The sequence below is a fragment of the Halichoeres trimaculatus genome, unplaced genomic scaffold (assembly GCF_033239565.1).
Source record: "Halichoeres trimaculatus isolate MK-OKI-2021-1 unplaced genomic scaffold, fHalTri1.1 fHalTri1_scaffold_3, whole genome shotgun sequence".
Lineage (NCBI taxonomy): Eukaryota > Metazoa > Chordata > Actinopteri > Labriformes > Labridae > Halichoeres > Halichoeres trimaculatus.
This window is the reverse complement of record NW_027437181.1, coordinates 11,632,833-11,647,013: the sequence shown is the minus strand read 5'-3', so window position 1 is coordinate 11,647,013 and position 14,181 is coordinate 11,632,833. Positions and strand designations below refer to the sequence as shown.

Genomic DNA, 14,181 nt, shown 5'->3' with positions numbered 1-14,181 from the left:
CACATCAAAACAAAGGAACACAAGAGAAATTAAGCATGTGAAAAAGATTATTCTGCCATAATTCTGCCAACGTTCCGGTAATTTCCCCTCAACACCAGCGAGTGTGCTTAATCTCTGAGTAAACACCAACAAGTTCAGCCTGAGGGAGGGAGGGAGGCAGCTGTTCACAGCACAGAGAGGAGCAGTCTGCACACGTCTTTGATGAAACTCTTGCATGAACATGTGTTTTGATTCCTAATTAATAGTTTACTCTGGAAGGCGATGTCCAACACGTTTGTCTTTTCTAAGCAGCTATAAAAAGGAGTGTTTTGTTTACCTGGGCACTCTGTCTCCACAGTTTAAATAATAATAATAAAACACTCTGACAGCCGCTCACGAAGCTCCTGAAGCTCCTGAAAGCTGATGTGTGTATGTGACAGTCTGTGAATGTGTGTGTCAGTGTCTTTGTAGCACCGGCTGCCTCAGACACAACTCGCTGCTCCCGGAGATGATGGGTGTCTGGTTCTCCATGTGGAATCGTACCAAATGACCAACACTCAGGAAAACCTGATCGCGCGTCCGCACCTGGTTACACAACAAATAGAGAACAGGGTGAAATGTCTCATCCAGTCTTTCTCTTCCTACTGAGCGCCATAAATCCAAAACAACTTCTCTACCTGTCCGTGTGGATCGACCAGCAGCAGGTGCCGCACCGTGGCCCCCTCCATCCCACTGAGGACGTACTGACCAGACGCTGAGCTGCTCTCTCTGACAAGGAAGTCACCACTACTGGTAAGAAGAGACTCTGCCTCCTCTCTGCCTAACCTGGGGTGAAGAAACAGAGATGAGAGATACACAAATACACAAATGAGAGATGACGTTCTGATAGTCAGGGGCTGACCTGCCGTGGTACCAGCCTTCCTCATGGATCAGGTCTGAGACCAGTGCCTCAGGTAAAGAGGAAGACGGGTCAGTGCTTGAGCCCGATTCATCTGGATCTGTAAGAGACAACAGAGGGAAAATAAAAGACTTTTTGAGGAAGACTTTTTTTAAAATCAGGATTACGTTAGGGTGAATATCAATCATTCAAAATCTTTCTGTTAAAATAAGATCTGATGTATTTTCTTTTCTCAGGTAACCTGAAAAAAAAACGAAAAGATGTGTAAATCAGTTTTATATTTTGACTTGAGGTTTTAGTTAGTTTTTTTTTAAAAGAGAACAGAAAGAGCGCAGTTTGCACCAAAACTACTCTGAATGTTCACAAAGAGTCAAAAACAGAGAGGAGGAATTCCTCAGAATCATTTTACTGCGGCTCTATCTGAAGATCAAGTTATTTCCAAACACAATGTTTGATTGTTTTGTTTATAATGTAAATGCTCCACAGTGGTCAGGGCTGATCAATTCAATCAAGCTTCAATAAATCCAGATTTTTTTCTGTAGTTCCCTTCAAACAAATCAAATTTAATCCAAACTGTTTCCCAATGACTGAAAACAAGAAAAAACTAAAATGACAAAACATAATATGTACAAAAATGGATTTTCAGTAGATTAACACACCAAAATGGATAAAATTGAAAAAATATGTTCAAGCACCAAACAATTGGAATAAAACAGCATAAATCAAACAGGCTTAGGATAAAAGTTTAAATGAAATTAACTTAAATTAAACCAATTTAAATGATTAAAAGGGAGTTAAAAATAAATAAAACAAAAGATTTAAATAAATATCAAACATTAAAGTCAATTATAAAACCTCTCAAACCCTGTTATGATTATTTTGATCTGAGTAGATATTTTTCTCTTCACATTTAACAACTGATCCAGTCAGTTTGCATAATTTTCACAAAACCTTCGCTTAAACTGCTCAAACCTATGGTGTTTCACTTTATTTTTCTGGTGCTAACCTTTTGAAAAAAAGTGATTTTATTGCATGAATCTGTTTTGTATTAGCAACTGGAGCTGCTCAAAAATAATTAAATCCACAGTCAGTGCATTTCTCACTTTTTTTTCGTTTCTAAACTTCTTTTTATAATAATGATACAATTTATTGTATTAAGTGCCTTTCAGATACTCAAGGTCACTAAAAATGTAAATGAAACACAGTAAAAAGAAACACTACAATGAAACAAATAAAAACAACAAACAAACTTTACCATCTTGTGTCATTTCTATGTGCACTGAAAACTGTAGTCCCACACCCTTTATGGATCTTACTGAGAATTTTTGTGACTTTTCTTTGGAGCAAATCTTAAGAAGATGTTACTACATGAGGCCCAGTGTCACCTGTGCTTGAAGTGTAGTGTTCGTTTCTACCTGCAGGGGGAGCTGGAGTCTCTTCTGTGACAGAGCAGTTCTCATACAGTGAAACAGGCTGGGACAAACAAACCTGCAACAGCACAAGATGAGTCATACACAGGGCAGAGATCTGTGTGTGTGTGTGTGTGTGTGTGTGTGTGTGTGTGTGTGTGTGTGTGTGTGTGTGTGTGTGTGTGTGTGTGTGTGTGTGTGTGTGTGTGTGTGTGTGTGTGTGTGTATCTGGAGGGAATGAGGCTGGGAGGTGAAAGTCCTCCAAATAATCATTTTTATACAAATAATAAAATCCCAAGTATTTCAGTCTCTTATACATTTATTTTAATGTGTTTTGTTCTGCGGTTTCTGCTCTATACATCTAAACCAGGTAAAGCAAGTCATGAGAAGTGGACTGAATTGTGGATAAACCAGTTGTAATGTATTGTATTTTGTTGTAACTCTTACCCCTGGTAAGAGTTGCCCAGCGCCCTGGCATTTTTCTTCCCCTGTGATCTGCGGGCCATCTACTTGAACAGGTGTTGGCTTCTTTCCTGGGACCATGTTGTAGTAGTCACGACCCTGAAAGACTTCACCGTCCTGCTGCTTTGCCTTTTGCTCTGTTATCCTTTCCTCTGGACCCCATATGTGAGACTGTTTCACTGATGACCTGCACACAGAGAATAACACGATGCTCACCTCTCTTCCTCAGATAACAAATTTTTTTTGAGAAACTTCTGAATCACAGGCCTGAATATGTGCGTAAATATATACAGAATATTAAAAAACAAGAGGAAAGTATCATATCACTACAGAAGCACAGCTACAGCCTCCAAAAATGGGCACCTGAGGTTGTTGGAGAGAGGCTGCGGCGGCTGGCTGAGGAGTTGGCGGAAGCGAGTCTCAAAGGCCTGACCGATGCTGTTGATAACCTCAGAGGCTCGACCTCTGGGACACTCCAGGATGTGACACGCTGGCAGAGGAAGAGGAAAAGGAAGAGAAGCTATAAAAAATTAATTCCCATAGAGGCCAGGACCTTCTGTGGAAGCCTGAGTCATTATGATGCTCCAGCAAACTGCTCCTTACCTCTCTGATTGCAGAGGTCCTTTGCAACATACGCGATGTAATCGGCCATGTCCTGCAGAGAAAGAACTGTGACTTAGAGACCCTATAACTTCTATGGTGGATCCAATAATGAGACTTCCATAAAAAAGAGCCTGCAGAGCTGGCCCATTGCATGAGCTAACTAAGTGCCTGCTTAGGAGCCCCACAGCCACTAGAGGGCCCCAAAGAGCAATTAACAAAACAAAAATAAAAATGTCATTTTTTGGATTGATGAGTAATGATTTTTAAACAATCAACAATAATGATCATATTAACGTTTAAAAATGTTAAAAAAAATCTCCCCTGTTTCGTAATGTATGCAGTGCATACTGTGCGTCCAAAGTGCAGGTAGCTAAAGGCAAAACAATGTTGCAAAAACAGGACTTTTTCTTTAGGGGCAGAAAAAGAAACAGGAAGAGAGGGAAAAAAAGGAGAGGGATGTTAGCATGTTTTGGTAATGAAATGTTCATCAAAGAGATTTGTGTAGCAATTAAAAGCCAATTAGCTAGCTAGTTAAAATAAGAGAAAATCATCTTTTAAACTGTAAACTAGCTTCATATTCATGCTTACCTTTTTGTATTTGTGCAATACTATAAAAAAAGATAGAGGGCCCCAAATCAAATTTCACGTAGTAACCCATGGAGGCTTGGGCCAGCTCTGAGAGCCTAATAATAAATGATAAATATTCAAAATATTTAAACTGTCACTGTGTGTGTTAATGAAATGCCAAAATTTTCCTTCATCAAGCTGCATTTTTACAGTATGCAAGAAAACAAGTTAATTTGACTCTGAAATTCACTTTTAGTCCTCTTCCCCAGCCACTATGTGCATTTTTTTTATCTCTAAGGGAGAAGGAAGGAATTAATTTTACAACGTTATTCTAATTTTCAGAAACCAAACGCTTTGGACATAAAGAGTGAAAGAAAGAGGGAAATGCTGTGGAGTAAACTCAAACTCGCTGACTGATAAAGGTTTGATGCAGAGATACAATTTTGAAAAATATTTCTTTTGAGTTTTTATTGTACTTTGATGGTACAATAAAAAATGGTTTTATTTTTATTCCAATTGGAAGCCCTCCTTTCTTTTGAAACAGGAGGCAGTGTCTCAAATGTCTGCATACTACCTGTTAAGTGTTAAGTATGTATTACAGGTACAAAGGAGGATGCTATTCACAAACCAGGGAGTGAGCACATTTATGCATGATGGTGACATTAGCACGAGTGGAGTACAGTCAGCAAATCCAATGACATCGGGTGGCCAGCAGGATTCATTTTGAGTTCAGTGACACAAGTTGAACAAAATATTATTCAGTTGCCTATAATTTCATTTTTTGATCTTTAAAGTAGAAAAGTTTTTTGTAATAAATGCACATGCTAACTGGAAAACCTGATGTATCATTTACTTCATTACCTAGACATCCTTTAGCCTTGAGTCTGTAATCTGACATCCGTTTTATCATTTTGCAGCACATTTTTCCAGACATTGTGACTCTATTGTCATCTGTGTGTGTTCCTGTTTAATTAATTCACTTGGTATTGGGGGTTCTCTGATATTAATACGAGAGCAGAGTCAGCTGAATGTGTTTCCCCGTAAAGCGTCTGTGACAGATTGATTTTAAATCCCTCTTGCTATCTTTCATGAGTCCGAGCAAACGAAGGCTTTGAGGCTTAGAGCTCACTACAAGATTATTTTAGCTAATTAATTAAACAGTGAGCTATAATCCCATCCACAGAGAAGAACCAGATTCCTGCTCTCGCTCTATCCCAGTTTAATAAACGCGTCCGCACAAATCATGGTGAAGTATAACAGTAACCATGTAGTCAAACTGGTTTTATCTAGCAGTTTATTAATCAGAGTTTGACCTGGACAGCAGCTAATAACTACCTCGTCCTGCTGGCTATGTGCACATGCAGCATTGATTTTCCTCTGTAATGATTAGAGCTTTAATCGTTACAGACATTCAGGAAACAGGACATGTCCCTGAGGATAAATAACACAGATTCTGTGGTATGGAAATAATGAGGGCATGACAGGGACAGAGGGGGGAAACAGATAAAATCAACTTGTTAAAAAAAGACGTGCTGAGGTGTAAAGATGATAAAAGCATGATGAGGCCAATTGGCAAGATTTCACGAGTTGCTGTTGGTAGTTTTGGTTTGTTATTTTAAGAATCAAGAAGTGGACCAGATATTTGACTGTGACCTTTAGTTTTTTCATTAAAAAAAAATAAAAAAACCTTTCTTAAGTTGGACAACGTCTGACTTTCTTTAAATAGAGATGCATTTGGTATTTCTGCCTCTATTAAAAAATAAAAATAAAAAAAAGAATTACCTAGGGACAAAAGAGTGGGGATTGAATACAGCAAATGATCATGGGACAGATTCTAGTTCTGGAAACCTTAAAGTAGGCACTTCTCTTTTCTACATAATAATGGTAAAAAGTTAAAAGTGGAAACAAGAAAGTGATTTTTTCCGCTGGCCAAGATAAAGCAGAAAAATCTCAGTAAAAAGTGAGTTTTAGCACGTTAATTTAGACTACAAAGCTGAAGACAAAGTATTTGCAAAGTAACACTATGAGAATTTGAGTCCTCTACATCCTATGAAAATAAAACAAAAAGAAAAATCCTAAAAAAAAAAAAAACTTTAAATTTGGTATTCTGATGTGCATTGAAACAAGAAAGTCTCCACTAGATGCAAGATTTTCAGTCTCTGCCTCTGCTTTACTCAAAATTTCAGCCCTACCACCTTCCCAGCATCCCAGCATCCACCTGGAGAATTATCTCATCAGTCCTATCCACTGTCCTATCCTCTCTCTGATTAAAGGCATTAAAAAGCCCCAAAAAACAACATAAAAAGTGATGATGTCACACTCTGAAGCTCTTACACGTTAAAATAAAATGTTGTTTTACAGCATCTTAGGAAATTTGATGAACACTATTCGGTCTCACCTTTCTGTGTGAAAGCACTGGATTTTTATTTTTACGTTTCAAATTAGTGACGTGCTCCTTTCTCCCTGACCTGACAACACAAGTTTGAAGTATAGCTGGACTGAGAGTTAGGGTAGGAAATGATTAAATGCTCCACAATTGGCAGCAAACCAAGCGGTAATCAAACTAAATCAAATTACTGTGTCTGTCTGTGTGTGTGTGAGTTTGTGTAAGTGTGTTTGTACAAATTCTACCCTGTTTGTGTCCCTCCACATGAACATATCCGAACATGTGAAACTTTTGATCACATGAACATACCGGGTCTCCTCCTGAGGCGAATGAGATAGCCTGCATCGGGTGATAGGCAATCTTCTGTGGAGGGAAGAGGGAAAATAGAAAAAAGGAAAAAAAAGATGAAATACTCAGTGCATCGACTCTTCAGGTTTGTGCAGTTTAGGATACGTTTAATGAGCTGGAGCTGTTACCTGTAAGGAGGAGGTGGAGATCAGAGTCACACTGTCTGTGGAGACGGAGAGGATGATCCTGCTGCCAGAGAACTGAAGGTTGATTTGACCCAGAACAGCAGACAGTCCCTTACAGACGGGCTGATCGGGACAAGAACACGGTTATTCTACTGGTGCCAAGCTTGATTACACTGGGGCGTGTGTGTGTGTGTGTGTGTGTGTGTGTGTGTGTGTGTGTGTGTGTGTGTGTGTGTGTGTGTGTGTGTGTGTGTGTGTGTGTGTGTGTATGTAGAACACATTACCTTTTTAGTTTTCAGTGCTGTCTTTGTCGATGTCCTCTCACACAGTCTGCTGATAGCCTCTCTGCAAACACAGATGAGCAGATTAAAAACATTTCCAGGTACACACATCACATCGCTGTGTAAATATGTGATTGAGTGTTTCCTGCTCACATGTGACCGACATGTGACCAACATGAAAACAAAAATACAAAAAGTAGAGAAACAAATACAGCAACTAGGTAAAAGTTTTAAGGTTTTGATGCTTGACGTAGGTGTTTTAATGCATGTGCTGCTTCATAAATATGTTACATGAACTTCAGGAGCAGTAATATTTTTTTTTTCATGACAGCTGTTGAGAGCTGTGTCATAAGCGTCTGTTGATTCATATTTTATTTACAGAAACTTAAAATCAATCTCTTTGATCTAGTACATTTAAAAAAATAATCAAGTGCCTTACAAAAAAGAGACAGGAAATGACAGACAGGGGTTAAAACTTTAAAAGACTAAAACAAGAAAAAAGATATTTGTCATAAAAATCCATAAATAAAATTAAATAAGATAAAAATAAAGTCCACACACCCATTAAAATAAGACAGGTTAGAATGTAAACTTAAAAAAAAATCAGTTAATAAAGGATCAAATATAAACCATATATTCATACACTTAGATATATAAACAAGCAAGATTAAACAGATAATGTTGTGAAATCAATGATCTCAATACAGTTTAGGGCTGGAAGGAATCACTCCAAAACAAAAGCCATTTTTTAAAGAAACAGCAGATCTTAAGTCAACTTTTAAAGACACCCAGAGAGCTTGTGTTTTGAAATCCAGAGGCATAAAGCTCTCTGGCTCTGTGTGGTTCATATGAGAAACATTTTACACTGAAGTGTTCAAGGCTCCACAGAGATTGAACTGTGACATGAAATGAGAGCTCTGTAATGAATAGTAAAAATAAGTAAAATAACTTCAGGATCAATAATAATAGAAACAAATAAATTAACTTAACATAAAAACACTTTCAGATAGCTGTCTGTGAAAAAGGGGACAAATTCAAACCTTTAAAAAACAACAAATTTAAAGAAGTTCTTTATTTGCTGTAAACTCATAAAGCACCTTGAACAACCTCAGTGAAATGCTAACATTGCTAACAGCAGCATGTCACTGATGCAGCTGTTGGAGGTGGAGCTGAACATAATCACATGTACTTTGATAACTCCTGTTTCATTAGTTTGAATGTTTACTGCATCTTCAGAATAATGTCTGTTTCTGGGCATCTCGTGTTGGAGCCTGCAGGTGGATGCTGAGGTGGCTACATGCTAAAGAAGATATTTTTTCACTTTGAGTGCATTTTCCATTGCTTGTTATTAATTTTACTTGACAAACACTGTTAAAAGCAAACTTAAAAACTACTTTTTTAGTCTAGCTTTTAACTGAGTTTTACTTTTTCTTATTTATCTATTTATCAAAATAAGTTCAGAGATTCTTCTTTTTTAGTTAAATATATATTTATTCTTATATCTGTTTTAACTAAATCATGTATCTTCTTGTTTACTGTACTGCTACTTTCAGCTTTTTAATTCCATATCTTAAAGTTTGAGTTTTAAGTCATTTTCTCTTTTACTGATTTAGTCTTTTAATATGTTATTATCTTATTTGTTTCTTTTAATTTGGTCGTTTTATTTTCTTACTGTGAGTTTAACATTTTACTTTACCTTCAGTGTTTCCTCATTAAGGTCTAAAGATAGTGTTTCCACAGTTCCTCAGGCCATCTGCACGGATTTTAATTAAACTGTTCACCTTGCGCACCAGGGGTGTGGGCTGGAGGTGGAGGGTTGTACACTGATGTGTGTGTTTCTGTGGGTTTATCAAGTCACTTATGATAACTATTATTTTTTGTTTGCTTTTTTGTTTTCTTTTCTTTGTTTTGTAAAGTACGTTGTGTTACCACTGTTGTGCATGAAAAGAGCTTTGTAGATAAAGTTTGAGTGATTGATAGATTAATTAGCAGAGCATCTGTGTAGTTCCTGCACTGACTTCAGTATCTGTGCCTTGGTGAAATAAATAAAAGTCGAACCATGTAAACTACATATGTTAAACTGTAAAAGCAGAGTTGTTCACTTCAACGCTGCTCTTTGCTTTTGTTACAAAAGTTTCAATCTGTTTGTTTGATGTATATCAATTTTCCAATTCTTCTTTCTATTATTATTTCATTATTCCTATATAATTGGTGATGAAAAATGTTATGTGAATTTTCTTAATCAATCACATAAAAGATTTAATTTCAAATAACTGATTATTTCCAATCCAAAAAGCAGAAACTGTCTGTAAAATACTTCATTTAAAATAAAACCCTAACCACATCCTACAACCTGCTGATGTTTTGAAGCAGCTAACCTGCCTCTGGCACCTGGGTCAGAGAGGTCGAAGTGTACAAACATCCTCCAACATGTAACAGTAACATCCTTCTATCTAGGAACCAAGACTTTTTTCCTGGAGCAGCTTTTCCTCTCTCTTCTAATAAGAGTATGAGATATCATTAGGAGGAAATTCATCTAATTGGATTTTCCGCTCCATCCTTCAGCAGCGTTCTTGTGAACAGAGGTTGCTGTGTCTGTCAGCATTATGGCATCCTGCACTAGGATGTTAATATCAAATGATGAAGAGAAAGCCCTGGTTTATGAAACATTATACACTTAATCTCATTTCCCTGTTTGAAATGTTTCCTTTTTAACAAGCTACACGTGTCTCAAATGGAAAATACGCTCTGATGAGCTCAGTTCATCTTGGTAGAGCTGTTTACAACTTATTGGTGTGTCAGCTGTTGAATGGTTACACATATGCATCTATGCATGTTCAGGTGTGTGAGTGTGTGTGATGTGGGGATATAAAACTGAGGAAGGTTTAGACAGTCACATTGTGAGAATCTGTCTTCTTGTTGCAGACCAAAAGTAAGCTAACTGTACTTTTAACAAAATAAATCAGGTTAGTGTAAAAGTCGAGTTTATGTAAGAAGAGCTGAGGGTTGAGGTGTGTGTGTTGGTGAGAGACAGTGTGTTTTCCTACCGTGTGACTTGCATCCTGGTATCGAAGTCGAGGGTTCGCATCGACTGGGTCACCTCCACACTTCCCATGTACTGCAAAACACACACTCACAAAGTTACACAATGTCTCTATGACCAGAAACAGGTTTCTCTTTTTTCACTCCAGAAAAATCAGCTCTACACCGCAAAAAACCTACAATCTCATCAAGTTTTTTTTGTCCTTTTATACTCAATATTAGCCACATTCACCTGACCAGTCCAAAAAATGACTTGTTTGACATTATTTAAGGATGAAATTAGGTCTAAATTGCTTGTAACAAGTAAAAAAAATCTGCCTATAGGGTAAAAAAAATTGCTTCATGACTTAATACAAGTTACTTTTTTCTTGTTCCATTGTCAGATTTTTTTTTTTACTTGTTTCAAGCAATTTAGACCTCATTTCATCCTTAAATAACTTAAAATAAGACATTTTTCTGGACTGGTCAGGTGAATGTGGCTAAAATCGAGTATAATAAGACATTTTTACACAAGGTAAGACAAAAACACTTGATAAGTTTTCAGTTTTTTGCAATGTCAGTTCATTTTGTAGCTTTTGGTGCTTTTTTGAGAGATAGCATGATGGGTAGAAGAAAAAACTGTGCAGAGATAGTTGGGGATGAAATGTAGTAAAGAGCCAGAGATTGAAATCAATTCGGACAATCTGCTCTGAGTAGTCCTCAGACCCTCTATGCATCGAGCATGAAATAGATAAAATAATAATAACAGTAAAATTAGTTTGATAGTTGGACCAGTCGACAAATTTTTCAGACCACTTGTCGAGAACATCCAGCATCATGACATGCTTTAACCCAAACTCTTTCTGTCTCAGTGAGCACCCTACGCTTCAACATTTTGAGAGAAACGACAGATTCCAAACTGAATTCATGTTTTTATTCCCAAATTTGAGCCAGCTAACTGGAATTCCATGAGGAGTAAGTAATTAATCAAGAATTTTACCTCAAGAACACTTTACGCTGGACAGAGGTCTAATAAATTTGTTAAGCACTTTATATAAATACATGTGTCATAATAACGTGTGCACAGGCCAGTATTTACCCCCTTGAAAGATTGCAGCTCATTGGCTAATAAAGTACAACACACTGAGGTCAGTTGCTGATGTATCTTTATCTTCTTTATCTCTACACTGCAAAAGAAAAAGAAATCTTATCAAGTGATTCTGTCTTATTTTCTGTAGAAAATGTCTTTTCAGACTTAATATGAGCCACATTTACTTGACCAGTCCAGAAAAAATGTCTTGTTTTCAGTTATTTAAAGACTAAAATGAAGTCTGAATTGCTTGCAAAAAAATCTGCCATTGGAACAAGAGAACAGTTACTTGTATCAAGGCGTTCTAGTTTCAAGCAAATTTTATTGCAATTTCTTCTTGCTTCATTGGCAGATTATTTGGACTTGTTTTGAGCAATTTAGACCCAATTTGATTCTTTAAACAACTTGAAACAAGACTTTTTTCTAAACTGATCATTTGAATGTGGCTCATATTGAGTATACTAAGGCAATTTTTCTTAAAACAAGACAAAAACACGATAAAATTTCAGTTTAGGTTTTAGCTCTGTGTAAATGTAAAACTGTGAAGTGCTAATTCAGACATGATGCTTCTTATTGGATGGAGACGGTCACCTGTTACTGTCACCAGTGTGGGAGTGTCACTCTCTCCCTGAAAAGATCAGCAACCTGCAGCCTCTAAGACATGATCCAGTGATGCTTAATGTGGACGGACTACACCAGATCTGAGCTCATTAAATGAGCCGAGTTATGATGAAGTAATGTTGCTCTGCTATGTTTGTTGCAGGAAAAAAATTGTGATAACGTTTTTCAAATCATTTATGCTGCTGTCTGTGTGTAAAAAGGATATTTCCTTGTCACTCATATCAGAAAATATAAATTTGTGTGTATTTTAGTCGCGTGATTGGATACGCTTTGGGCAGTCTCACTTTATTGGCTGTGAGCTTCAGCTGAGCAGTCTATAGGCTGGAGGCAGGATGAGTAAGTCCATTGACCTGGCTTAAATCAATATATGTCCGTATGAGTGTGTGGGTGGGTTGGTGAAGTGAGTGGGTGGGTGGGAGTGTGATATATGAGTGTGTGTTTGTTTATAGGGGACAATCAGACAGTCCGTTCTCATTTCCATCAGTGGTCAGCTCACAGGCTTCACTCCTAATCACCCATGCGGACAAACCTCCGGTTCAAGAACAGCATGGGCACTGCTGATACCGGATACACACACACACACACACACACACACACACACACACACACACACACACTCACACACACACACACACACACTTACACATACACAGAAGCAAAGCAGATCTAGAGAGGAGCAGAGAGCCAGGATGAGTCACTACTGCCTACACAGGAAGCTCTAACTGAGAGGGAGGGGGTGAATGTGCAAAAGTGAGTGTGATGTTGTGGATAGAGCACAGGGAGACAGAGTGTGAGTGTGTCCAGTGTGTCCAGTGTCCAATGTGGTTATGTTGGCATTTGCAACAATAAAATTAGGAACTTGAACTCTCTGCTGGGACTCAATATGAAGTTAGACACAGATGACTAAGTTGCTGCAGTGAGAAAATAATGTGGGTAAATGGTCAGAGCTACAAACATAAAGAGAGGCTGAGTGATAAATATCATAAACTCCACTTTTTGATGCATTTTGCGACACAATAATTCAGGATTCTCATCGTGCAGAGGGTGTGCATACCTTGATGTGATGGTGAATTGCTCTGTTCGCTGTTCGCACCACTGTACAGTCGTCTCCTGCAGAGAGAGTCTTCAAACAGCACAGACCGTCTCTGTGTGGACAGCCGGGGGTCCAGGGGAGGCTGGCCATGCGGTGCAGGCTGATGGGTCTTTTTGTGCAGCGCAGAGACACCTGAGCTTGGGGGCACATGAGGGAGGGTTGGCTACAAAATATCTGACCGGGGCAAAACTCTGCACTGGTCCCAGTCCCGGATCTGTCCGTGTGTCCATCAATGCTCCTCTGCCCCCTCAGGCCTCGCAGGGAAATGGGACTGTGCAGCCGGATGCTGGCCACACGGGGGATGAAATCCCTCAGGGTGGACGGGCCCTGGTGTGTGGGCGTCCCAGGCTCCAGCTGAGCAAAATCAGAGTCTATGCAGAGGTCCCCCTTCAGAGGCAGCAGCCTTTTGGGTGGATCTTCCAGAGATGTGAGGGAGTCATTGCGCAGACGGCTGTATTTGGTGCGTTTCAGCATGCCTGAAAGAGAAAGGAGTCAGATGTGCAGCATGTTGGTTTTGATTATTCTGATAATGTAGTTATGAGTAATACAGTCATACCTGGGAAGAGTCCTGTGTGTGATTTGAGCCTGGGTAAGGTTTGCTCTCTCATACTCAGGGAGCTGAACAGAAGTGGAGGAAAACCCGTCCAGGAATTAGACCTGAACGAACAGTTTTAAACAGAAACATTCACTTTTATGCAGCAGATTTAAGAATCAAGCTGAAAAAACTGAGCCGTTTTAATTGCAAGAAAGATAACCTCAGTGCTCTGCTGATTTGTACATCAGATTCCTGCTCTACATTAAATGACAATCATCTCAACTCACCGGTGTGGGACTGTCGATGTCCGGTGAAGTCTGCTCTGCTCCAGTCACTCTGAGTGCAGTCCCGTCTCACTCATCCATTCACTTTCTCAGCGTCCAGCTCCGCTACACCTCCACATCAACTTTCCTCTTATTTTCTTCCTCAGGTAAAACACACTACTGCAGCTTTTATGAATGAACTTTCTCTTTTTTTATGAATGGGAAGCTCTGGCTCACTTCCTTTGTCCCTCTATGACGCTGTATGCAGATGAATATGTGAATGAAGCAGGAGAGATTGACAGACGGCCCCTGAGGCTTTCTCCCCCTCCCTCACCCATAAACTACCATCCAATCATAGGAGGGTAGGGTGACTCATGCTGTACACACACACACACACACACACACACACACACTTACACACTGAGCCAACAGTACATGAGTGCGCTGTTCCTCTCTTCTAACATCAGTAACACCTCAGAGATGCAGGGGAAGTGTGTTAT

At 38.8% G+C, this 14,181-nt stretch overlaps 1 protein-coding gene across 1 annotated transcript; it reads right to left on the bottom strand.

Moving 5' to 3' along the window:
* Positions 1-305: 305 nt before the first annotated feature.
* On the bottom strand, positions 306-13,938 carry LOC141788064 (SHC-transforming protein 1-like). Its single transcript, XM_074666884.1, has 14 exons — positions 13,706-13,938; positions 13,440-13,540; positions 12,845-13,359; positions 10,106-10,176; positions 7,062-7,122; positions 6,781-6,900; positions 6,614-6,667; positions 3,352-3,403; positions 3,112-3,238; positions 2,734-2,935; positions 2,293-2,365; positions 881-977; positions 657-804; positions 306-564 (listed from the first exon to the last, which is right to left on the bottom strand). The coding sequence occupies exons 2-14, from the start codon at positions 13,489-13,491 to the stop codon at positions 436-438; spliced, it is 1,701 nt and encodes a 566-aa protein (XP_074522985.1). The 5' UTR covers positions 13,492-13,540; positions 13,706-13,938; the 3' UTR covers positions 306-435.
* Between the last annotated feature and the right edge of the window lie 243 nt (positions 13,939-14,181).